The sequence below is a fragment of the Aptenodytes patagonicus genome, chromosome 6 (genome assembly GCF_965638725.1).
Source record: "Aptenodytes patagonicus chromosome 6, bAptPat1.pri.cur, whole genome shotgun sequence".
Lineage (NCBI taxonomy): Eukaryota > Metazoa > Chordata > Aves > Sphenisciformes > Spheniscidae > Aptenodytes > Aptenodytes patagonicus.
In genome coordinates this window covers 3,906,486-3,932,990 of record NC_134954.1, presented here as the reverse complement: position 1 = coordinate 3,932,990, position 26,505 = coordinate 3,906,486, and the positions used below count along the sequence as shown (strand labels likewise).

At 43.3% G+C, this 26,505-nt stretch overlaps 1 protein-coding gene across 1 annotated transcript in view; it reads left to right on the top strand.

Moving 5' to 3' along the window:
* The first annotated feature begins 3,101 nt into the window (after positions 1-3,101).
* Positions 3,102-26,505, top strand: part of WDFY1 (WD repeat and FYVE domain containing 1) — a 29,313-nt gene continuing 5,909 nt past the window's right edge. Inside the window, exons 1-8 of the mRNA XM_076340876.1 lie at positions 3,102-3,269; positions 11,180-11,247; positions 13,494-13,567; positions 14,791-14,845; positions 16,203-16,353; positions 19,656-19,768; positions 22,403-22,529; positions 24,150-24,255. Of these exons, the coding sequence (XP_076196991.1) occupies positions 3,133-3,269; positions 11,180-11,247; positions 13,494-13,567; positions 14,791-14,845; positions 16,203-16,353; positions 19,656-19,768; positions 22,403-22,529; positions 24,150-24,255 (831 nt within the window). The 5' untranslated portion in view covers positions 3,102-3,132. The remainder of the gene's footprint in view (positions 3,270-11,179; positions 11,248-13,493; positions 13,568-14,790; positions 14,846-16,202; positions 16,354-19,655; positions 19,769-22,402; positions 22,530-24,149; positions 24,256-26,505) is intronic.

Sequence of the window (26,505 nt, the reverse complement as noted above, 5' to 3'; positions counted from 1 at the left end):
AGAAGGATGTACCTCTGAACCAAAATGCATTTCCACCACGATCCCAAGTCAAGGTCAGCAGGATGATGAGTACCAGATCATGAGGCCAGAGGGAATGTCTCATGTGATAAGAAAGGTAAGTTAAAAAAAAGGAAGATTTTTAATCTTCCTTAAGCTCATAACCACCCGTCATCAGATAAAGTCTTTGGATAATTGTTCTTGAACGTGTTTCCCTGTGGATATGCCATCCTATAACTGCACATTCATACAGAGGCCCTGCTGTGAAGTTCCATACGGGGAGGGCATTGCCTTCCCCTCGCTTTGGGTGAAGAGCCAGAATCTCATTTCTGACAATTGGCATGAGCTAAGCAGGTCAGGTTTAAAAAGCAGAGGAATAGGTATGTACGAGTCTGAGCAGAAAAAGAGCGTTGGGCAAGAAGGTGCCTTTTGGTGGCTGTTTGGTTAGTGAGAGAATTATTAGCTCTGATTATAGGTATGTCCACTGGGCTAAGCACTGTATTGCTGTTTGCAAGCACGGGGTAACCTCGCACAGCAAACGCGGGCGAGGCCTGAAATACTGTGTTTGAAGGGTTTTAGGTCCAGCTGTGCCATGTATTTCACTTACGTAGTCCTTGCCCGTTGTCTGTGCTGGGCTGGTTTGTTAGACTAGACCTGGGGTAATAATCTTGTCCTCGGTGACCCGGTCAGACTGCCACACGCCAGGTCCCCCCCCTTACGAATGGGATTCAGGCCAGATTCTCACAGCGTTATAGACCGGCACCTTACCCAGTAAACTACCAAGCTTACCCGTGGAGCTGCCGGTAAAGGTGGTCCTGGTGTGAGGAACTGGTAAATGATTGCAGCTCTTCTTGCACAAGCGCGTTTGTATGCAGCCAGCATCCCCGAGCGCGGTGGGCCGAGCAAGCAGCTCTGCTGTCTGCTGGACCTCAGCTCGAGCAGGTATCGAGTGGTAAAGCACTGGGAGAAAGCCCAAAGCTCCCTGTAGGGTGCAGCAAGCGTAAGGTCTCTAGACGTGGAGACCGAGAGCCTCAAAAGGAGGTAGACGTTTAACTCCCCTAGATTCAAAGGGCTTTCAGGCACTTGCATCCCTCTGGGGCTCTGGGCTGGGCTCTTGGGGTAGCTCTGCACAGAGGGTCACCTGTTTTGGAAAGACCTACATCCTCTATGCGTCCTCCTCTAACCTCTCCCTCTGAAGCCTGAGTGAAGGCTTGCACAACCCTGGAAGAAGTGAAACGTAGTCAGTCCCTTGTCACAGGGACCGTTATCTTGCAACTTCATCTTGTAGCTGAGCCCCTTCAGAACCGCGGGAGACGGTGAGGTAGCGCGGGGCTGGATTGGCTTGCTGCTTGGTTTGATTGTGGCGGTAGTGCAAACGGGGTGATGGAAAAAATAGGTTGAGGAAGCCTAAGAAACGGAGAGAAAAAAAGCAGGCTGTGAGTTTAGGAACCAGGCCGAGAGAGGAACACCGGAGAAAAAGCACCGTGACACAGGCAAGAGCTGAATGGGTGGGGAGCGGGCAGGATTCAGGAGGGAGGAAGGGTGGGAGAAAGGTGGGCTCTGGAAATACAGAGGAAAGGTTAGGAAACAGGGAAAAGCTGGAGGCAAAGCAGAGTGTATTTAACCACAAGGTTTTAATGCTTGAAGCTGAACCCGTTCTTCTCGAGTCTGTTTCCTTTGCTGTCCAGCAAATAGCTGGGAAACCCAGTGAGGCAGATAAAATTCCTCTCTTGGGGCAGGTGGGGGGAAAGAAAATTGCTGTCTGCTGCCCTCCTCCAGGAGCTGCTGTCACAGCAGCTGCCCAAAGAACAGCACAGAGGGGAGGGGAGGAATTCTGCTGTTGATTAACCAAATACGTGGACAATATTCATGTGCATGGGATGTGAAGGCAATAACCAGCACAACCCAGCTGCTTAAGAACTTGAAGGATAAAGGCTTACAGCTGCTTCTAGTTTAAAAGATGTAGAGAAACTACCTAATACAGGCCAGCAGGAGTAGGGAAGTGATCGTGCCCCTGTACTCGGCACCGGTGAGGCCGCACCTCGAATACTGTGTTCAGTTTTGGGCCCCTCACTACAAGAAGGACGTCGAGGTGCTGGAGCGTGTCCAGAGAAGGGCAACGAGGCTGGTGAGGGGTCTGGAGAACAAGTCTGATCAGGAGCAGCTGAGGGAACTGGGGTTGTTCAGCCTGGAGAAAAGGAGGCTGAGGGGAGACCTCATCGCTCTCTACAACCACCTGAAAGGAGGTTGTAGCGAGGTGGGGTCGGTCTCTTCTCCCAAGGAACAAGCGATAGGACGAGAGGAAACGACCTCAAGTTGCGCCAGGGGAGGTTTAGATTGGACATGAGGAAAAATTTCTTTACTGAAAGAGTGGTGAAACGTTGGAACAGGCTGCCCAGGGAAGTGGTTGAGACCCCATCCCTGGAGGTATTTAAAAGACGTGTAGATGAGGCACTTAGGGACATGGTTTAGTGGACATGGTGGTGTTGGGTTGACGGTTGGACTCGCTGATCTTAGAGGTTTTTTCCAACCTTAATGATTCTATGATAATACCTGTGACTACACGTCCTTCCCCAGTCCATATCCCTCCATCAATTACTCCAGGGGGAACATCCTTTACTTCACTGCCTTACCGCGGCCCTGGGCCAGCTGGGTGCGGGCAGTGGGCTCCCTCGGGACCCCCAGGGGGGTGGCAGTCACTGTTGTGAACAGCGGGGCTTTTCCCGAGCGGAGCTCTGCGGTGTGTGTGCAGGAGAGCAGAGCCAGCCCCAGGGAAATACGTGTTTGAGCCCAAGGCCACCTTCTCCTCCTTGGGAAGCCACAGGCCTCGCGGAGGTGACCCTTCCCCGCAGGCGGGGAGGGTGCGAGACCCCACCGGCAGCCCCCGCCCGGAGCCAGATCGTGCTTTCCCGCTCTTCCAGGAGATACGGCCGGCGGCTCTTCTATTCTAGAGAATACGCCTGCCACCGGCCCGCCCTACGCCAGGGACGACGTCGGCGCGCGGCCGCCGTTGCGCCGCTACACGGGGCACCTCGGCCCGGCTGGGCGGCGCCGCTACACGCAGCCTTACGGCGGCCGCCGCCGGGCTTTCCCCGCGCCGTCAGCTGATGGGCGCCGGGCCGGTCCCGCGGCAACATGGCGGCCGAGATCCACTCGCGGCCGCAGAGCAGCCGGCCCGTCCTCCTCAGCAAGGTCGAGGGGCACCAGGACGTGGTGAGCGCCGCGCTCCTCATCCCCAAGGAGGACGGGGTCATCACGGCTAGCGAGGACAGGTAAGCGGAGGCCGCCGGCCCGGCGAGGCCCCTCAGGGGCCCGCTCGGCGAGGGGCTAGGCCGGGCGGCGGGAGCGGGCGGGCAGGGCTGGCCCGGCCCGGGCGACCCCCCCCTCGGCGGAGGGTCGGGTCCGCTGCCCTCCCTCGGCCGTCTCCGCTCCGTGTGGGGCTGGGGCTGAGCCCCCCGAGCCCCCGGAACCGGGGCGCAGCTGGCCGAGCCGGGGAAGCGTAGCCCTGGGGCGGGGTGCGGGGGAGGGAGGGGAAGGGGGGGGGGGGGGGGAGATCAGTTTTTACGCTGTAACTTTGCCAGGAGACACGCAGCCGTGACTCTTTTCCTGGAGCCGTAAGGAAATAACCGGAGCTGCAGTTCGAGGGAGGAAAATAACATTACCCGACTTCCCGCTGTGGGAGGGAGGCAGCGGCTCAGCCCGCGCGGCTGCGGGTGGGAGCGGGGCTTGGGGGCGCGGAGCTGACGGCGTTTCCCTGCTGATGGGGAAGCAGCCGTGGAAAGCGCGACTCGTTCGTGTGTGCGTGCAAGGGTTCTGCAGTGGTCGTGAGCAGAACCAAAAATGTGGGAACGTGTTTTTCCTCCGCCTTCAGCTGTGCTGGCTGAGTCACTTCGGAGGGACGTTACTGCTTCCCCTGTCTGTCGGGAGTAGTCGGAGCTCCCCGAGCTGCTTCAGTCAAAACAAGCCCCTTCTGATGGCTGAGTCTGAAGGTCTCAAACCTGCTTCATCCTGGCTGAAACAGTTCAGGGAGTGAGTTGGCAGATCTGAGGGGAGAGGTGGTGATGAGCTGCCGAGGACAGTGGTTTCTGGTTGGAAAGGAGTCTAATTCAGAGTCTAATCCTGATCTTCGGCACTGGCTCCGCATAGGATGCGAAACATCTGTCACAAAAGCTGGTAATGTCATTAAGCAGTTATTCAGATGAAACAAAAAGGGAAATGAGGAAGCAAGTACCATAGAGGGTTGTTGGCTAGGATAGAGGTGGGGTGTCTGCAGTGTAGTGGTGAGAGCTGGAATTTCTCCTGTGCTATGTGGAAAGTGACTTTTAAATGTGAAGAGGGGTAGGAGATGCTTCTTAGGAGCTCCTGTCCAGAAACTGCGGCAGTGTTTGAAAGGAGCACGTTAAAGTATGAAAGTGCGTTCTTTGAGATGTAGCTTGGTGGAGGGATAATTCTACTGTTATAATATAAAACTTTTAAAACTGAATTTGCATTAATTTTTGCTTGAATTCTCATTTGAAAAGCCTGACCGAGTGCTGAAAATCAGCAGAGCTATGGTGTTACCTGAACTGGTAAACGAGGTTTTCTGGCATTTATTTTTAAGTCAAAAAGAGCAAACGGACCAGCTAGCAACAGCACATGCTAACTTGATAAGCTTACTCTTAGCCAAGGCATTCAGGATTTGGGAACAGACCAAGTGCAAAGGATGTAAGCTTGTCCTGGTTTAAGTGACCTTTACCAGATATTGTTAGTTTTTCATTAGCTGGCATTAAAGCAACAAAATTTGTATAGGACGTGTCATGGTGCTCTTATGCAGATCAGGTAGGAACACTGTCAAATTTGTCATACTTCTCAGTGACCTGGCAACATAATTGATATTAAAAAATGTGAAGCTATAGCCGCACTTATTGGTGCTGATTATCAGCACTTCTGAGAAATCGGAAAGTGCTAGTCTATCTTCACTCCCTGTGGAGAGGCAGTAAGAATGTACCTTTCATTGGCATGCCAAGAATTGTTTTCAAGTGCCAGCTGAACTCTGAAAACAGGCAGTAGAAGTAGTTGAATTTGGAAGAGCAAGACTTAATAAATAGTTCTTTAAACTGGCTAGTTGGATTCCACCTTCCCCCCCCCCTTTTTTTTCCCTGAAGATTAGCGTACTTAATTCTTAGATTAATTATCAGGACTGGAGTAAAAACTCATCACTGAATTCTAAAAGCCTGAAGTACAAATGCTGTAAGTTTGGGGTACCAAGGCAAAGATTTCCTTATGTTGTTTAAAGGCTATTTGAAAATATTTTTCTGAAGCATTTGGAGTCGGGCTCCTATTCCTCAAAAATACTTTTTTCAGCCATCGGATTGGGTGCCTGTTGTAATAGACAGTCAAAGAAGTGCTCTTAAGTGCGTTAATATTAGCGTTAGGGTTATACCATCAACTTCTGGCACATGGCAGATATCCTGAACTACTTATCCAGGCTTCCAGATTGCTGGAGTTTTGGGTGCTGGAAGCATTCAGCACAGCGTTAGCAGGATCAGAGGATCAAAGGCGTATGTGCTTCTCAAACTGTACAATTAGATATCGACGTATTAAATATTTTCATGCTCTCAGACTGCAGGACATCATACTGTGCAACGTGTGCACTGAAAGGTGGGTAACGGAGGGAGATGGAGTCTTGTGACTCCGCAGAACAGCACCTGCCTCTTCAGAGCTTGATTTTGCAACTTAGTAGGGCTTCTTAGAGTTTGAAATGCAGTTTCCTACCTGGTGAAGAGGTAAACTGCTTCCTTCACTGTAGTAATGCCTATGTAAAAGCAGCAGGATTGAAGTCTTGACCCTTTGAAGCAGTAGTACGTACTGCTCCTTGTTGAACCATGGCAGTAATTGTACCTAGCTTGCAGCAAGCAGTGACACTCGGATGTGTTAGGTATGTTTTCTGGCTTTGACTGGAAGATGGACTTGGTTGGTCTCTTCCTTTCCTGTGGAAGTGACTTTCTGTAGTACGTGTTGGATAACAGGTTTTGGATGGGACTGAGCAGCTTCCTTTTTAGTCCACTCTATGTGCAGTTGTTCCGGTACCTTAGTACTGTGCAGGATGAAGTTGGCTTTTTGGGTGCCACTGTGGGCTCAATCTTAACATGTTTGTGTTCAGTTTGTTTTGATGCGCTTCCTGAAGGAGAGAAGAGGAAGTAGCAATTTTAAAGAGTTCATATCTGAGTTAAACCTGAACAGAATTTCATGGTACAGGCTTGCAGAGGCTTGCCTGTTGCAGACAATACCAGCCTTTAAACTTAAAGGTCTAATGCTGAAAGTTAGCAGTCCGCACGCGTAGACTGTGGTGGTAAGAGCCGAGGATGCAGCTGCATCTTTATCTGGGCAAGTTTTGATGTCAGATACAGACCTGTGCAAGGAGAGCAGAGGCCGTTACCCACCTTTGGTGTGTGTAAATTTCTGAGAGAGGCTTTGGACTCCAGCCTAAATTTGTGTAGCCTGCCTTACTATGGGAGTTTACTTAGATATTTAAGCTTTCAGAAACTGTTGCACTGTATTACCTCTAATCTGGGATACCTCCTACAGTACACCAAAGCCTACTCACTCACATATCCTTCACCTACAGTTTAACATGTTATCAAACTTGCTGCTTTCCTGTTTGTTCACTAAAAATGGGGCGTAGGTGTTCATACTGCATAACTGATCATACTGTTAGCAGCAAGCAAAGTACAGAGTTCAAGAAGCGAAAGAGCTGCTGTGTACACCAAAAGAATAGGGCCAAAGTATTTTTTATTACATCTTAATACAGCTAAGGCTGTCAAGTATTTCATAATAACCAGTCAGAGGAATGCGTTTACAAGTTAAGTAGTGAGGAAAACATTGGTGCGCATTCTCCAGGAGTGTTGTAGATTATCCTCTCATTAGAGGAGTTGTAGTTCTTTCCATTTTAAACAGTATTACCTAGAATGAGAAGTAATGGTTCTATTTTTTTTTTTTTGAGGGTACAAAAGATGCCATAGTAGATCTGTGAATACAAATAAAAATCTGGCTCTTTTTTAAAGTTTTGAAGCCAAAAAAAAAAAGCAAGAATACGTGCAGGAGTTAAATAGTTAATTTTCCCAGTCTGATTTTTCATCAGGATACTTGCCATCTGGGAAACTTTCTCAGAACTTACCTAGAAAGGATGACTAACTCTGTGTCCCTACGGGCATCTTGCCTGATCCTGGCTCCAAGACAGCGTTTGGAATTGTTGCAGTGTGTCCCTCAGCCTGGGCAGCCAGCTCAGGTACCAGCTGTGAGTTAGATCCGTCTGCTCGAGGCTGGTTCAGTGTTTTCTCGGAGCTGAGACAGGCCAGCGTGGGCTGCGCTGATCTGGGATACAGTCAAATCTCTGGACTTAGCCTTATTATCCTTGTTCTCAGCAGACAAATAACTAAGGCAAGATGAGCGTTTCCCAGCTGTAGTTGGGGATGCTGAGGGAGGATAAGCTAGTGTACAAGACCCTAAATGCAAGATGAAGGTATTATGTTTACCACGGGCTAACAGGATCTCTAGAGTCACTAGCCCATCTGAATGCTGGTGTTCTGTGACCATCAGCAGCTGCTATTGCATTGGAACTGCTGCTTAAGTTGCGATATTAGGGGGGGTTTTTTGGTTATGGAACTTAAAACATTAGTTTTGCCCAATATTTAGTGAGCAGAAATTCTATAAAAAGCATCAACTGCAAGCTGTGTCCTTGAGCTTGCATTGCACTGTGATTAAACCAGATTCCTAATGCTGTTTTGGGAACATGGTCAATAGCAGTCTAAATACTTCCGGTTTATTTTGACTACCAGAAAAATGCAGTCTTCTGTTCTCGCTAGGAAAGCAATTGTTAGTGATGGATTTCAGATAGGAAAGCAATTGTTAGTGGTTTGAAGGTGTTGGGAAGATGCAGTTCTTGGAACAGGGCTAGCGTAGCTGCGTAGTACTTGCAGCAGTGCTTGTATTGTAACAAGTCTGGATTTGCGTGCTAATCTTTTGTCACTTCTTTCTCCCTGACGTACCTGCATTTGGCTTTTAGAGGGCAGCTTATGTGGCATGAGCACAAATACTGTTGGAACGCTGAAGGATTTGCTCTGCTCTCGAACCCCAATTTTTTTCTTCAGCGGTGTTGGGTGCTTACTCACTCTGTAAAAGAAACAGCAATTGAGAACAATCAAAATCCTTAGAAATTGGTAAGACCACACTCGGTATTGCTTAAAGATGGCTTTTGTGTGTGTTTCTTTATATCACGTAAAAAAACCACAACCAAAAAACCCCCTTTGAATACAAAAACCTCTTCTATAAATGTGCATGCTTTCTGCCTGAAAGCAACTTCTGGTTCAACACTCAATGTTAGGGAAGTTTGGAGGTCTTTTTTTAGTCTTGTTTTACTTCCTCCTGCCGCTCTGATGTTTGAGTCTGCTGTAATTTAAAAAGTATGTATCTATCTCTGGATGCTCCTTAATGGATTTCAACATTTTTCCATCCTTACTGAGACTGCAGTCAAACAAACCTGTGTCTTTCTAGGCCCTTAATAGGGAATGCTTAAGGAGAGGTGAGTGGTAGCCAGCTCTTCTCGGGTACTGAGCACAAGCCTCTTCATTAAATAAAGACCAGGTTTTGAGAAGAGTGCTAAAGACTCTAGGGTTGATATGGTCGTTCTCATAATAAAACAATTTCATGGTAGAAGGAGACTGTGGAAGCGGCATTACTGAAGGACTTCTCTAGTCCTTTAAGCTAGAACGGGTATTTCACAAATTAATTTGTCCTAACAAAAGGAGATGCACCACAACAACAGGTCTATAGGAGAGAGAATCGAGGAGAAGTGGGATTTTGGCACAGGTTATTTGCTGACTGCTGTGAAACAATCTCTTCAAATTTTGCTCAGTCAGAGCTTTGTATAATTAGATATAAAGCTGTCTGACAGCTTATCTTTGCAAGCATGAGGCTAGGGAAGTCTAAATCTTACTTAAACCAAAATAAGAAGCTTTCAGAAGTTAATTTTGCCAACTCTTGCAGCTATTTGCTTAGGCTCTCAACGTTAGTGAGGGACTGTATTGTTGATGATCGGTGCAGAAATTATACTTCCAGGAAATAATTTGCTTAGAAAAAGCAAATCCTTGCTTCCTTTATATTAATTCTATGATTCTGTAATTCCTAGTTTATTATAATCGACCAGAATACCGAGAAGAAACGAAGTCTACTTTGGGAAAATCAGCAATGCACGATCTCAATCACTACGCTAACTCCTAGTCTTTTTATATCAAAAATAATTACACGATTTTGGCTAGAAGTGAGAGAGTTGAATTAGTAATGGTGGAAGCCACCATCTGAGATGTTCAGAACAGTTTGAGTATGATGGAACTGCTTTAAAAAGCCGTTAAAAATGCATAGGTGCTAACCCATGCTGCTGCTGGCATTTGCATCATAAGAATGACTTGGAAGAATTGTTTTTTTTTTTCGTTTTTCTTATGTTATCAAGAAATAGCAACTGCTCTTCTGAAGTGTTAACTTTCTGACCATGAGGCAGGGTGTCGATTACTGTAAAGAGGAAGTGATAGCTTTTAAGAGACAGTCTTAATGCAAAATATTTAATGGACTGGAGTAATGTGCATTTGCCACTGAACTGGTGGAAAAGTGACTTGATTCAAAAGCTGAAAATCATTGTTTTGAGGCAGTGTGTACTCAGCTGTATTGATTTCAAGTTTTAGAAAAGGAAAGTAGTACGTTAAGGGTGGGCATTGTCTGCTTTATTTTTGAGTGGTCTTTTAAAGAAAAGCCCTTAAATGGATTACAAAATTAGAATGCTGCCTTTATATCTTCAACCTGAAAAGTTCTAGTCCTGATGCAAGATACCAGTCCCCTCCTGTGCTCTTTCTGTTAAACTCTTACTGGCAATCCTACGTGATGTTTAGCAAATCTATTCCCTAGTTTTTTTCTAAAAAACTCTAAATACCAGGCCTTTATTTAGCTAAAAGTAAATAGAACAACTCATCTCAACAAAGTCTCTTGACAGTATTTCCAGGTACACATATTTACAGAGCATTTAGGTTTCCATTTAGGAATGTGGAAGTTGGATTTACACAGTAACAAGAAGGCAAACAATGGTTTGGAGAGGAAATTTCAAGTAGACTTAAAATAACCTTAACACTGTCTACATGTGTGCTCTTAACTTCTTGATGTAGATTCCCTTCAAATGTGCCTATTGTAGGAATGGTTTTAATTGACAATAACTTTCCACTTCCTTGCTGATTCTCTTATATTCCTCCTCCCAGGATTTGACAGTCATGAGACTGGTATAATGCTAAATGTTCTCAAGACCGGTTTTCCTTTCCCTCCAAGGCCTGATTCTGGAAGGTTACAAACTAAAAACAATTTTATAAAGAGCCTTAGCATGCTGTCCAAGTCATCGTCTTCAATTCCTATTTGACTGGCTAATCGATCCTATTTGTATTTAGGCCAGAGGAGCAGTGCAATGTAACAGTGCTACTAACGTTGCTTGTCCTTTGTGTTCGTACATGAGGGAGTAGAGGCATGGCTTAGAGGAAATAATACTGAACTAGATATGATGTCCTCTGTGGATCCATACGTCAATATTTGGGGATGGAGATGTCAGTAATATGCTGGTCTGGAGGATGGGGTGCTTCTGTTACTAATATTCAGTATTTGGCTTGCTGAAGGATGAGTTGAACAGAGAAGCTGTAAAAATTCAAAAGTTTAGACTTCCATAATGGAATGATTTGCACTTCTTTTTTTTTAAACATATCAAACACTTAATCTGCTATAAAACAAGCTGTGGTTTGCTCTGCCAAAGCTGGAAAGTTCCTGCAACTTGAATTTGACTTAAATCAGCCAGAGCCAAGGAGAAGGAATTAAAGGGATGCAATATGTAGCAATTTCTGAGGTGAGCTGAAATAGTATTTCCATTTCATATTTAATGTATAAATAGTTTTGAAGAAAGCTCTTCAGAATCCAAGGGAGGCTCTTCTTAGTACTATTATTCCTGTTATGTTAGAGTACTATTGGAGTACTATTACTCTGTTACGTTGTTCCTCTATTATGTTTGAGTAGCACAAAAGCTAAGAGGATTGGAGCTGATATATAAGTAATGAACTGGTTCAGATGCAAGGGATGAGGCGCTTACAACTGTCTTCTCCCCGCTCTTCCCACGACACAGAACAATACGAGTATGGCTGAAGAGAGACAGCGGACAATACTGGCCCAGCATCTATCACACCATGTCATGTAAGTACAATGCTGGAGATGGTAAGTGATGGCCAAGCATAGCGTGGGTTTTGTACCTGTGCTGTGTGTGGGAATACCTCCTTCCCATTTCCCCAAGTGCTGGATTCACTCGATGATCTTGAATTTGGGAACTTTGCAGCAACGCTAGCTCAGACTTTAATTTGAAACTAGCTGCACAGTGGGTGAGATCTAAGGCAGCATTCTGTCAGAACCAGATCCTTCACCAGGTAAATCACTGTGTGGGTCTGCAGCTGTAGATGTCTCAAATGCTGGCAAATAACTCGTCTGCCAAATAAGTGAGCTTTTCAAACCACTAGCTGAAAGTTCAGACATAAGAATATTCTCTGCTTTCCAAGCTGTGCATCTTTTTTTTCTTTTTCTTTTTTTTTCCCCAGCATTTAGATTATTAAGAAAGCAATACTGAGGAGCAGCTTCAGTGTTGAGTAGATCTTGAGTGTCAGTTTGCTTTTTTGATTTTGAAACATCACTCAGCCTGGGTGCTTTGCTGTAACTTCTTTAATGTAGAGTTGCCACCTAGCCACATACCACATATAAAAAGAAGGAATACAATGACAAAATAAAATGTCATACAAACAAAGGATAGTCTTTGGAATGACAATTTCTGGAGTAATTTGTATGCAAATGTTAAATGAAGACCAAAGAATTGGACTCCTTGATGTTCTGTGTCTTTTCAGCTGCAGGCTGAGTAGCCTAGGGTCTAGATTAGAAATACCACCCATAATCTTTTTTTTTCCTAATAGTTATCAATTTTCTAAATAGACTATTCAGATTGTGCTCTAAAAGGGTTTATACAAAATAAAGTGTGCCTGTAGGTAGTTCCAAGAGATGGACTCATCCTTATGCAGTATGACCACTGTAATCATAGAATCATAGAATCATTGAGGTTGGAAAAGACCTCTAAGATCAGCGAGTCCAACCGTCGACCCAACACCCCCATGCCCACTAAACCATGTCCCTAAGTGCCTCATCTACTCGTCTTTTAAATACCTCCAGGGATGGGGACTCCACCACTTCCCTGGGCAGCCTGTTCCAATGTTTCACCACTTTCAGTACAGAAATTTTTCCTCACGTCCAATCTAAACCTCCCCTGGCGCAACTTGAGGCCATTTCCTCTTGTCCTATCGCTTGTTACTTGGGAGAAGAGACCGACCCCCACCTCGCTACAACCTCCTTTCAGGGAGTTGTAGAGAGCGATGAGGTCTCCCCTCAGCCTCCTTTTCTCCAGGCTGAACAACCCCAGTTCCCTCAGCCGCTCCTCGTAAGACTTGTTCTCCAGACCCCTCACCAGCCTCGTTGCCCTTCTCTGGACACGCTCCAGCACCTCGACGTCCTTCTTGTAGTGAGGGGCCCAAAACTGAACACAGTATTCGAGGTGCGGCCTCACCAGTGCCGAGTACAGGGGCATGATCACTTCCCTAAATTAATATTCCAGACTGTCTTGTCTGGCTTTCAGTTTCTAAAAACACTTTCAAGGCCACATTTTCTGAGGGTCTTGGAGAAGAAGGTGTTAGTTTAGAACGCTGTATCTTTCTCATCCTTGTAATCTGCAAGTTTAATGAGGACATTCTTCAGTGAAATTTTTTTGCAAAAATTTTATTAGGACACCTTATTGTAATTTTGTTGTCATTGCTTTTTCACATCTATTTTAGCCCTTAATTTCAAAAAGGGAAGTAGGTCTTTAGAGGTTTTCTGCTAAAAGAGATTGTATGTAACCTCAAAAATATGAGTCTCCTTAAAGTTACAGATGTTGAGACATGATTCCATGTGAAGTTGACATGCAATGACATATTTCTGTCTAGCACTTTTCTCTTGTAATGATGCAGTCCTCAAATGTAAAGAACAGAATATTGTTCTTGTATACAACTCAGGGCTCCATTTGAGATAATTTTAGTGAGCTCAAGTTCCTAAGTGTAACCAGCTGCGCATGCTGTTGCTGCTAGCTAGGCTTTCAGCCTGCGTAAAATTTCTCTTATGGAGTTGCACCTTGTGGCAGGAAATCATGTTTGCATATGGTTCCTAGCGGTATATCTGAGTTACTGTAGTAGTGTACCTTTCCTCAGCTTCACATATGGGAATTTAACTGTCTCACCAAGGGACATTATCTATGCAGACTAATTTCTGTCAAGCTACTTGTTCTGAGTGAAAGAATTGGTTTTAATAAAAGTGATGTGTATCCTAATACCTCTCTTTCAATACCTGTAACGTGCTTGCTTTTTTTTTGACAGCACCATGTTCAGCCATGGCTTATCATCATGACAGCAGACGAATATTTGTAGGCCAGGATAATGGAGCTATCATGGTAAGTTGCTGTGACTTTTCTTCAGAATGTAGGTTAGAATTGCTTAGATTGTCTGTGAGCACCCGGTGTTGCTGGTAGCTGATAATTTGTTTTCTTTCCCTTCTTTTTGGAATGCAGCTGCTACTAAATGGCTGAACTTCTTGGCAGTTCACCTGAGATGTACATGGGAGGACTGCAAATAAGCAAGGGTTCTTCTGGCTAGATGTGAGCCAGCTAGCCTCAAGAAGTCATTGAGCCATTAGTGTAGCAGTGGACCCAAAGAATTACACTTCGTCAAGGAATTATTTTGAGGAGTACATTAAGCTGGGCAGAGTGCCATGGTGATGCACTAACGAGGGTTGTGAACTGCAGCTAGCTTGCATCTGGCCAGAAGTATGGATCTGCCTGTATCTCGCCATGCGGGTGTCTCTGGATTTTCTTGCTGCAGATCTTTTTACGATGTGGAAATTTCAACGCTAGCTCTAAAATTACAAGAGGCAGGGTTGGTTTCTTTTCTTTCTGGGAAGTCTTCCTTCTGTCTTTCTATACTCTCACTGTAATTGCTCTCCCTCTCCTGGAGAGCAGATACATATGGCAGAAAAGAAAGAGGGTCTGTATTCTTCCCCACTTTTCTTGGCAAAGGAAGGGGGTCTTGTGACTCCCAGATGCTTTAATGGTTTCCTTTCTCTATGAAAATAACGTCAAAATAGTAACTGTCCTATAAGGAGCCAGGGTACTGCATGAGTGTCATAAATAGTGATTCTACTGATAACTACTGTGAATAAGACTACACAGAACTATATAGAATAGTGATTCTAGTGATAACTACTTGAAATTGTAAACTGAGACTTTTAAAATTTCAGTAAGCCTAATGGATCAAATAGAGAATACTCTCACTTAAATCTGGCCATTATGAAGTCTCAGATACTTAAATCCTAAATACTGCAAGATACAATTTTGTTTGTTTCTGCTGGGGACAAATGAGATCTTATCTCTCATATAATCTTCCTTTAGCAAACTCTGTTCTGAAAGGGTGCTCCCTGTTGAAAATGTAGTTCACTAATAACCTTAATTTACAGTTGGTGTGTCAGTGTGCTATGCTCCAGCCTGAGGAACTGCTAGTTTTTAGTGAGATATACTGCTGCTATGCAAATTTTGGTCTGTGAGGCTACTGCTCTTTTTTGGGTATCGCTATTGCTTATGTCACTGCGGTATCTTTTCTAATGGTTCCACTTTGCTTTTAGGAGTTTCATGTTTCAGAGGACTTTAATAAGATGAACTTTGTGAAGACGTATCCAGGTAAACTGTTAACCAGTGTCTGTGCTAACATTTGTGTGAAGGGGAGGCATCTAAAATGCTTGGGAAAGTGGACGCCGTCACAGATTAATCAAGTCCAAATATGCTTTAAATCTGACTGACCTTCTAGTTGTCACGTAGTTGGGGATAGCTGCCATAAGACAAATGTTCTGTTATTGAGTAATCCTCAGTCAGCTGAGTCTGAGTTGCAGTCATTATCATTAAGTTCAGTACATCATTAGCCTGCGAGCGTAATGAGCCAGAACTAGTGAGTTCAGATTTTGCTCTTCAAGTGGAGTAGTTCTGCTGCATGAATGTTAGGGTAAGAGCATTCTAAAGGTGCATTTTGGTATTTGCAATTTCCGTCCTTACTTTCTGTAATCACTGGGCTCGGTTACTTCTAGCTGAAGATAAGAGTCCTTGCCTTCTCTGTCATCTTAGGAGAGCAACAGGGATGAAAAAGATCTTATTTTTTCCGGTACATGGGGAATAGGGATTGTTTTAATATTTATGGAGGTGCTAATTTCAGCATTTGTCTGCACATCCTTAAAAGAAATAAAGTTGATTGCTGGTTAAAATTGGAATATTAATGTGAAAGGCCTGAAGGAGACTCTTGAAGACTGGAGATTATGTAGTGAAACAAAGTGCAGTTTGTCTTATGACTCCCTGACACTGATAGAAGCAATGTTCTTGCTTAGAAGAAAAAGACCTTGTTCTTAAAGCAACAAAACCCCCTTTTATCCTAAGGAAGATGACTTGGCAACTCAGTCAAGGGAAGTACTTGCATCTTGGGGGGCAGGGGGGGCTTCTTTCTAATGCTCATGTAACTTCTTGCTTAGTGGCAGCATTCTAAACAAAGCTGGGTGGGATTTGGTTGCTGTCACGGGTAGCAGCTTGAGTGCCATGGACTAGATACACTTTCAAGTGCTTAAAAGCATGAATCTGAGCATAGCTCCCCTGGGGTCAGGAAAAGAGGCACTTAAAGCAATTAGGTTTTTTAGATGTGTTACATTACTCCCCAGAAGTCCTGGCCTAACAAGAGGAAGCTGAGGGTTTGCCTGCTCTGTCACCAGAACATCTTGGGTATCTGGGCTGAACTCAGCTTCTCTCTCTGTGGGAGAAAGGCTTAAATTAGCTGACTGACATGTTTGGTTCACTTAAGCTATTCAGAAGGCAAATACCAAGCAGAACAATGCTAGCCTTTTAATTCAGCCTAGAGGCAAGTATAATATGATGGTAAAAATGTCTCCCTGGGGCATCGCTTAGATACCATCTTTGACCTATGGCTCTCTGAATTAGAACGTAAGAACACATCACTGATTTTTAGGAAAAACTAGCCAGAATCTTTTTCTTCCCACAGCTCATCAGAATCGAGTGTCTGCTATTACTTTCTGCCTGACGTCAGAGTGGGTTATCAGCACTGGTCATGACAAGTGTATCAGCTGGATGTGCACCAGGAGTGGGAGTATGCTGGGGAGACATTACTTCACCTCTTGGGCTTCATGTCTACAGTATCCTTTGAAAAAAGATAGCTACCCTGAAACTGGAAGAGCACTTTGTTCCTTGAGCTCACTTTGTTCCCTCCTTTTCATGTAAAAAGCTGGAGTGAAATCTCTTGCAAGTCTGCAAACCCTTATTCAGATTGGATGTTTAATACCTTTATTTCTGTTAGCTGTTGTTAGGTAGTAGAAGGGGATGTTGTGACCTTGAGTTACAGAAATCGCACTGTGTACTAGTTCCTTATTTTGAGATGTTTGTCTGTAGCATCTCGTGGAAGTGACTAGTAACTGTATCTATAGCCTGGCCTGTACACTTCCTAGGCAGGTCACTTGGTTCAACAGATGCCAGTGTGCATTTGAGTCCTTCTAGAGCATAAAACATCATGAAAACCCTTTGGACTGCTTTAATTTTTCTGTCTTGGCTCATGTCAATCTTTTCTATCTTTAAGCTACAGGGTGCGTTGAAACTTTATTCATTACTAGTAGTAATTTGTCTGTGTGCAGTTTGCTTTCCTGCAAATTGCTTTTAACTGCAGCATTTGTAGCTTAAGAACTCCGGTTGTCTCTTCAGCTGTAAGTACTTCAGGGCATTCTTTATCCTATGTAAAAGACAAACCCAGAAACTTAAAGTGTAGTTCATATATCAAAACTTTTGAGCATGAGTTAAATACTTTAAATTCTAAAACTATTTTTTAGCACTTGTTAATGGTGGCAGTTTAGATGTGGCTGGACAGTAATTGGAGGTAGCGGCTGGTGTATGAGGATTAATGGCAGTAATGTTGTAGAAGTGGCATGATTCAAAAGCTGAAGGAGGTCAACTACATCTCTTGAAAAAATAAAGACCTCTCTAGATTGCTATATATCTGTGTAGTGCTAAGAAACGAGGAGGAAAGCTAACTGCTTGGTTGCCAGCAGCATGTCTAGCCTTCTGAGGTCTCCCACCTGGGCAGACCCTGCCTTACTGACTGAAGAGCTGATGGGTTTGTATTGTTGTACCGTTGCTCCTTTTTGCTGTCCTTCTTGTAGAGTTCAGGGGGGTTGTGTCCCGCAAAACATTTCATGTACAGCTCGCCTCAGCTGAATGCAGCACAGAACTGTGTGCGTGTGTGTGTTAGGAGACTAGCTCACAGAACAGTCTGGTGCCTCTGAGCCTCACTATTTGAATTCAATGGGTTCTATACCTAATGCTATTGCAAATAATGGAACAGTTTATTACGAAAATGGAGAAAAGAATATGACCTTTTCTATCAAGATAAAAATAAATTTTGAGTGAAGACCATGGCATTTGAAAATGCATTGTAATTGATCCTGCCTTTGGACTTGTATTTGGAAGAACTAGCTTTCTGGTGTGTGTACTAGGTGCTTGGTCTCCCTGTCAGGAGGTTCCTTAGGAGTTATTTGTTAATGATCCTATGTGTAAGCCTCTGAAAAACACAGCAGGGTGCCTATTCTTTACGGATTAGCGGGGATAATGCTAGCCTGAACTTCCAAGATGAAGAAAGGATCACGTGTTTAGGGACTTAGTGGATTTGTTGAAAACTAATTGTTTATCTCAAGATTCTGAAGGCTTAAGAGACTGCAGAATGTCATCCAATGGCAAAACCTCTGCTTTTTCAGTTATGGTGGTGGGCGCTTTGGTACATTGACTTTTTGAAGTTAATCTTTTCTGTTGCGTAGAATAGGCTACTACGCTAGCTGCTGCTTGTGTTTTTGCGTGGCTCCAGGAGGACAGGTGAGTTTATACACAGCTCTTGGGTTATGTGGTGTCAGCTGTATGGGTTTTTTGTAGCTCTTGCTTATATCCTGAATAGCGAAAGTCTTCTAAAGGTGGCAAATGATCTAGTTCCATCCAGCTTGCTAGGCTTTAGTTTCTGGAGACAGTAGTTACATAGTGACGAAAACTGAATATTAGAAAACTCTTATGATGTATAATGCTTTTGCCAAACGTGCCACCTTGTTAATAGATCCCATGTTAGGATGTGGGCTGGCTTTTATGTTGGTGTTAAATGACAGAACCCTTTCTGAAATACAGATCAGTCTTTGATACCGTGCTCAAGGACCTGCATCAGTGTCGTGGTTTAACCCCAGTCGGCAAGCAAGCGCCACACAGCTGCCTGCTTACCCTCCCGCCCCGGTGGGATGGGGGAGAGAATCGGAAGGGTAAAAGTAAGAAAACTTGTGGGTTGAGATAAGAACAGTTTAATACTTGAAATAATAGAATAATAGTAATAATAAATTGTAATGAAAAGTAAAACAAGTGGGGGGAGAGAGAGAGGAACAAGACCCAAGGGAAAAAAAAAAGTGATGCAACCACTCGCCACCCGCTGACTGATGCCCAGCCAGTCCCCGAGCAGCGATCACTGTCCCCCAACCAACTCCCCCCAGTTATATACTGAGCATGATGTCGCATGGTATGGAGTATCCCTTTGGCCAGTTTGGGTCACTTGTCCTGGCTGTGCCTCCTCCCAGCTCCTTGTGCACCTCCTCGCTGGCAGAGCATGGGAAGCTGAAAAGTCCTTGACTTAGTATAAGCACTGCTTAGCAACAACTCAAACACCAGCGTGTTATCACGTTATTCTCATGCTAAATCCAAACCGCAGCACTGTACCAGCTACTAGGAGGAAAATTAACTCTATCCCAGCCAAAACCAGGGCAATCAGTAAACTTGAAAGTGCAGAGAACAGAACAAGAAATTAGATGGTCTCACCTTCATTCCCAGTAGCTAGAACATTGGGAGTATACTTCCACTGTAAGGTAAACTATCTGTGGAGGGTCGACATCCTTGTATCTTAGTTTTCCTATCCTGGGGGCATCAACTAGTATAACATGCTAGAAAACTAAGAGTTTATAGGAGTAGATACTAGGTAAGACCGAATGCCACCCAGTGTTCAGTGAGGTGCTCCTAGTGGTAGCTCTGCACTGCAACAAGTAACCTGAGGAGTTCTGGCATCTATTGTAGAAGATCATGAATGTGTTCTGTAAATATCTGCTAGAAATGGTCTAAATCTACTTGGTTTGCCTTAAACTAGGGGATGGATTATCTCGTGGCTTCTCCAGTGGCTTTCTAAAACTTTTCTCACTTATTTTCCATACTGTCTTACTTGCACATGTAGGGAAGTGTGAGGTGAAGAGAGGAATGAAAAAGGTTTAACTATTACAGTCTCTAACCCCTTTAGAAGTAGTTACGTAAATATTTATCTGGCATATTAAAATGTTCTTTTCCAATTTGTTTGGAATAGATAGCTGTGCTATCTGTTTCAGTCCCGTAAAATACTCTTAAAAGCAAATGAGGCTTCTCCTTGACTGGTGTTCAGATATGATCATGAAACTTGGCATGCATTTGTTGGTGATTATTCTGGACAGATCACGCTCCTGAAGCTTGAGCAGAATACATGCTCAGTTATCACAACACTCAAAGGGCATGAAGGTAAAGTAACTCTTCCTCTTAATTCCACCTGACCCAGATTATAGTACCTCTTTGTAAATCGGGATGAGACATTTAATTGGATATATACCTCTTAAGGATAGATATTGGGTAAACAACTAGTGCAGGGTAGTAGCTATCAAAAGCTGTTCAAAGCTGTGCATATGACTATCTCTTAAAGAACAGACGCATTCTTGCTGAGGGGAAATCCTAGCCTTATAAATACTGACAGGTATTTTTATTATAGATGGAAAATAAAGGTAAACATATGCATGCAATTAAACACAAGTTATCCACTAGATGGCCACCTTTAAAAACTTTAGTCTCCTTAACATTGAAAAGAAAGGATGAGAATGTGTTACTCTTCCCCCCCCCCCCCCCCCGAAGATCTTGTAGTACTATAATAATACCTAAAGCAGCTTTAGCAACCCCCAATCTAGATTCTAAAAAGCCACTTAATTCTTTCCAGTGCAGACTTTGCTGTTCTGATCAGTCTTTATGGGATACTAGTTCAGTTTTCTCTGTTTAGCTGAAACTAAGCTACATGCAAGAAATCTAGAGAGCCTTTTAGAATCAAAACTGTCTAGTCAAAGACAAATGTCTCATCCTGTGTAGTATAGCTGAAGTCCTTATATCAAACGAACAACCAAATAGTCTGTAACTTGATATTGAGCCGCTGTCTGCTGTAATGAGTAAGGCAAGAATGCAAATCACAGAAGAATGTATAATTTAATAATATGCTGAGAGAAATAAACAAGACTTAATGCCTCTTCCCATGTGGTACTAGCAACTTTCAAATCAGCTGACTGGTTTGCATTTGGGTAGGGGTGAATTACTGGGTCATGAGTCTCTGACCCACTGGAAAAGGCTGCCTTGTTTAATAGCTGTAAGTATAGAGTAGACTTTGTTAAAGCTGGGTAGACTCCTGATTTGCAGATGACTGTAAAATGATAAAGCTGGTTTTGAATGTGGGAGACAAGTTGAGATTTTCAAATGATAAATGCCTCTTCTGCTTTCAAGCAGAATTTCAGATTGTTTTAGTTAGGAGCAAAATAATTCTCCTGGCCCTAGAGACTCCTTTACCTCTGTATGCTTTTGCGCTAGTCTGTGTTCAAATGCAACTCCTTGATAGATATTATTGTTAGTCTGAAAGCAGTATGTCTCGATGCGGCACTGTGTATAGCGTGTATTCTATCTGTTGAGTTGCGGTGGGTGTCCAAGCACCGACTTCAGCAGTGCTGTCCGCATAGCAGACAACTTTGGCTTACATATAAGTTCCCTAAGGGGACTGTGATCCTCAAAACAAGAATTGATCTAGTATAAAAGATGATTACATTTGAGGGAAGAATCTTCAGTTGGTGCAGTAGTAGCTACTTCATCTTTTTTCCCCCTTTTTTTTTTTTTTTAAAAGCAAAATGGATTATGTGTAACCTTTTTTCCTCCACAGTATTTGTGTAATATTCTCAAGGCCTGGTAACTCTAAACTTAAATGGCATCTAGTTCTTCTCTGAGTGCAGCTCTGTTTGCCAGACTTCAAAATTCTGACTTCATCTTGTTTCCTTTCTAGCTCTTGCCTTACTGTGACTTCATAAGCTTTGCAGTTTAAATGGTTTTAGAGCTTGTCCTTCAACAGTCAGCTTCCAGAATTCTCCATATTTAACAGCCTACTCTGTGTAATGCTGTGATAATACTCAAGCTGCCTTTTATGGTGCAGATGCTCAAGGTTCTCTGAGAGAACTATTCCCAAATGGGTCAGTCTGAAAACAGTGTAGCCCTAAAGGAGGCAAGAAAAATCTCTTGCTCCAGAGAGCTGGAAAGGACTGATTTGGACTGTAATTACTGTTCATCTTACTTTCAGACTAACAAGGCTTTTGATGACAACTCAGCAATGGAAGGATGCTTTAAAGGGAAGGATGTCTGTAAAGGAATAAAATGTTCCTGCACCTTCAAAACTATAGGCGGCATGAGACGCAAAATTACTTCTTTAGTCTCCTGTCTACATTACATATGGGTTTAGTATAAGACTGCTACTGTCAGATGACTCATTTCTTTCTATGTGTGACTAATGAGGTGCACAGCCAGGTTGGGCCTTCTGAAATCTAGTTTTGTAATTTAGTACGTAGTGGCCAGATTTGCTAACAGCAGTGAAACTGTCACTTGGTTTCCTACTCCAACTATTTTAAGGTTGTAAACGGTTATGTAAGGGAGTCGGTTTACCTGTGAACACTGCATGCTGTCCTGCGACCACTGACCAAGCACCTTCCTGTATTGTAGATACTAGTCTCCGCTTGGCAAGTTTTAATACTTTTCACCTTCCAAAGATCGCATAGCAGCCTTGTTGACTCTTAAAGCCAACTACCTAAATACAAGGGGCGGAAAGCTAGTAACTCGAACTTTCTGGCTTATGCTTTGCATCTGACTTTCTTCTTAGGGATGTCTTGTTCTGTTGTCAAATGCTCTTTGCCTCTCTAGCAGGACCGTATCTTGCTGTTGCATGCTGTCCTTTGCCTTAAGGCTTTCAATATCTGTTAACTGTAGTAAGGGAGTACCTCAGGTTTCACTTTAACGACCCAGAAGAGCATCATTGTGTTGAGGAGTGGCTCCCTTAGATCTGACTGCAGAAATGTTCTTTCCTAGGAAGTATTACTTCCCTGTGGTGGGATCCTGTTCAACGACTGCTCTTCTCGGGTGCCTCTGATCACAGCATTATCATGTGGGATATTGGTGGAAGGAAGGGGCGAACACTGCTGCTCCAGGGACATCAGTATGTAATGGTGTCTTACTTTTCCTTCATGTTCTGTAATGAACACAGAGTCCCAGGAAGACTAAATAGCATGGCAAGATATTTGAAATTTTGTGAATAATGGAGAAAATAACTTTTTGCAGAACTCTGAGGACTTTGAGGGGGAAGAAGGGTAATCAGTACTACGAAAGCATTACTGATAAATCTTTTTTTTGCTCGCGTTTGATATTTCTAAACTATGGGTAATGAGAACGTAACATAAAAGTAGGTTACAGAAAGAGGTGGGTAAAAATCCTAAATCATCTTGCTTGGACTTTATGTAAAAGTTGCATGCTTCTGTATTGTAAATACTTCACTGAGTTGCCTGTGAGGGTGGGGCTGGAAACTTAATGTATAAGCATGTTTGTGTACCCATGTAGAATAAGCTTCAATAGGTTCCTGTTCTCTGTCTCTTTCTATCAGTGAGGTGATACACTGATTGGCTAAATTACAGGGGTGGTATCTCGACTTCAGAAAAGCACGTCGCATCTCCACCGTTCTGTGGATTAGGTAGTTAGTTGTCTGTATTTAATCAACTCTTTATTTTTACAGAGGCACGAGGCCCTAGGTTTAAAAATGGCAGCTAGCGTTAATTCAGTCTGACAGGCAGTTCACCACTGAAGATATAGTCTACTTAGAAATGCAGTGGTAGTAGAGATCTTGTTTATGTTTGAAGATGTATTTGTATAGTGCATTCTCCTCTTGTCTAATTCCATAGATGCCTCCATCCACCTTTGATCAAGACTGATAGCCTTAGCCCTAGAACTCTTGTTAAATCTTGAGGATTTAGTTTTATGGCTAAAGAACTAATAATAGAGTACTGGTTACAAAAAAGTAACTGAAGTCAGTGACTGGAGGACTTTATACTGCTGTTACTGCTGCATCATGTGTCCTGGTGAAGACTTATAACACTGTTAGTTTCTCTTCAAACATCACACTTAGCATCAAACTTCATACTGAACGGGAAAGTAAGTTCTTCTGAGAAGCAGAATGGCTTTTTTAATTCAACTGAGATGTTGCAAAGCAGTCTAATACTGTTGAGATCCTTTGTTTAGTTTCTTCGGGTAGACTTTCATTTTGCCATGACTTTATTTAGGATTAAACTGTCTTACTGGTGAATGCATGCTTTGCTTTGCAGCTATAGACTTACTTATTGTGATTTGTTAGCAAAAGTGGAAGCTCTGTCTGCTTCCTAGCTGTATCTTGAAACAAATATTTCTCTTTGTTTTTCCAGTTGTCTCTGTTTTGATAACTGGCTCTCCTTGCCAACACAGAAGAGTATTTGCACGCGCACTCTGAGCCAGTTGACACTCAGCTCACTGTCAATGCTTACTGCCAGCAAATGTTAACACGGAACTGTACCTCTGGTATTCTGGTCAAGCCTGTGAGAACACTGTTCTAGGCAACATCCTGATGCTAGGGTAGTGCTTAGGTGACAGCATCTGTTCACTCCTCTTCATAGCTCTACTTAGTAGACTTAGCAAAGTGTTTGGAAATCAGTTTTGCCTTCCTAGGTAGCTTTACAAGGATAAATCGGGGTTTGCTGGGAAACTAAGCTTTGTTTAAATACCTATGGGTAAATAGTGTCTGCTTTGTTTGCAGTGACAAGGTGCAGGCTATCTGTTACATCCAGCTGACACGGCAGCTGGTATCTTGTTCAGCTGATGGGGGAATTGCTGTTTGGAACATGGATATCAGCCGAGAAGAGGTAAGATCATGTCCTAGGTGAAAGATTTTTTTTTTATATTTTTTCCCCTTTTCAGATGCTGATGTGGCTTTGCTTAGTCAGTTCTGCAGGCTGTTTTCCTCACATTGCCTGAAACTCTAAGGCTGAATGATATTATTAAAACATGCTCTGTGCTAGTGGCTGTCCATACTGCATTGTAGTAGATGGATTCCCAGGCCAGGAGAAGTGCAGGACAGGCCTGGGACTGCTTAGAGTCTTATCTCAATGAGACAACATTTTCATTGGAATGGCTACAGCCCTCGCTGCTGGAACGCTCTAAAGCAGGCAAGCTTTTGCAGTAAAGAAGCCAATGGACTGTGCTTCAGCAGTCTTGAAGTAAGTTCTCAACTCATGTCAAAGCAGGTAAAGAATTGAGATGCTGTTTTTGAGATGCGGTTCAGAATGTAGCAATTCAGTCCCCAAACAACATTTTTTTTTTTAAAGACCTCAGTACACAGCAACTGAGCCTGCCACGCATGTTCTTTCTGCATCAGTTCATATCCATCATAGGAGCTGAAAAGATGTATATTACTATCTTTGGTTAAACCATAATTATAGGAGTTTTGGTCACCCCCATAAAGCAGTATTTAAGGCTTAGCCTTCCTTGCCCTGTTGCTTTTTCTTAAATGCAAGAGTCATGATTAAGAACTGTTTTCTGACATGTGTTGAGCTGTCACCTTAAACACACTGAATGCTGTATGTGATGCTCCTAACACTTTCAGCATGATGTTCTCTCTTCAAACTTCTGTGATATTATGAAACTTTGTAGTTGCAAGGAATTGACTTATAATACAATTGGGAAAACAAGATGTGGCCATTTCTCTTCTGGATCTGCACGCAGTAATTAAGGGATCTTCTAAATAATAGACAGTTTTAATACAACTAAAATAATATGGTTAACTTAGAACAGCCGTGATGTCTCAGAACTCATTGGAAAAACATAATCAAGCCCAATCCAAAAGCAAAGAAACTAAATGTTTGAAGAATGATGAACATACTGCCTCTGGAGCATTAGCTAGTGAGTCATGTTATAGGGTATCTTCAAATTTGTACTAATGCACGTAAGACTAGAAGGCAGACTGTTTTTGATTAGAAGGAATGGTAACTCCACTGGCAGCTGTACTGTTGATCTTGGGCAGTTCCAGCTGTATGCTGGTAATAGCGTTGGTAGCGTTGACAGGTTTTTACCTCCTATTTCATGCCTGAAATTAAGATGAAAAGAATAGGAAGATACCCTGTTTTTCTGTTAGAGGGAGCCAGAAAGTGGATTGTCTTCTCAAAAATGCCTTTAAGTGAAAACTGCTATTGTAAGTAACTGAAAGAAGCAATATGGAACATCTCACTTGGTGGAGTGGCGACTCATTTCCTCTACTCTCCTCCCCACCCCACACGCTGGACTTGTTACTACCCTTTACAATATTTTCCACTAGCATGGGGGAAGGAAGGGGATGCAATCAAGGTTGAAGATGTAGGAACTGGACATCTGGTATTAATATTCATGGTGAGACGGTGGTGCAACTGACAATACTATAGTTTTATTACTATCAACAATGGATGTAAGTGAATTGAGGAGAAAAGCTTCTTTGTTGCTCCAGCTTTCCTCCTGTTGGGTTTCAGGGAGAGTCCCCCATCAGAAGTACAAAGTTGTATAGAATATACATGTTCTCTTCAAGTCTGTGCGCTAAAAATATTGTGCCTCTCTTTCTATCCCTTACAAGGATGCTCAGTTAAAGTATCTGAGAGTGTTGAAATGTGTGAAAGCTCTAACTATTTTCATTTGGCCTAAAACGTTTATGGCAGGAAGAATATGTGGGTGGGAGAAGGGATGCTTAACGAAGATGTGGGCAGGATGGAAAATGCATGCGAGTTCTTAATTATGTCAAACTGCAATCCTAGGGGAGCAGAAAAGGTATTTACTTCCAGAATTTACTTCTGGATCCTCCCTCTTAGCGGGGATGACTGCCTCATAGCTTCTACAACTTGGATTACACTAGCCCTTTAAAAATCATCTGGGCAACCAGAGTAGCAGTCTTTGAATGCCTGCAGCAAGTTTAATAACTTAGATGTCTGAATTAGTTTTCTTATTAAAGCAGTTACATAACATACTGCTGTGGGCTTAAAAAGTATAGGAGGTGCGTAGGTAACAAATAACTGCAGTCTTGGGTTTGGGGTTTTTTGTACTAAACTTCCTATTTACTTTACCCTAGGCAATCTATTGTCGTAATGTCCAGA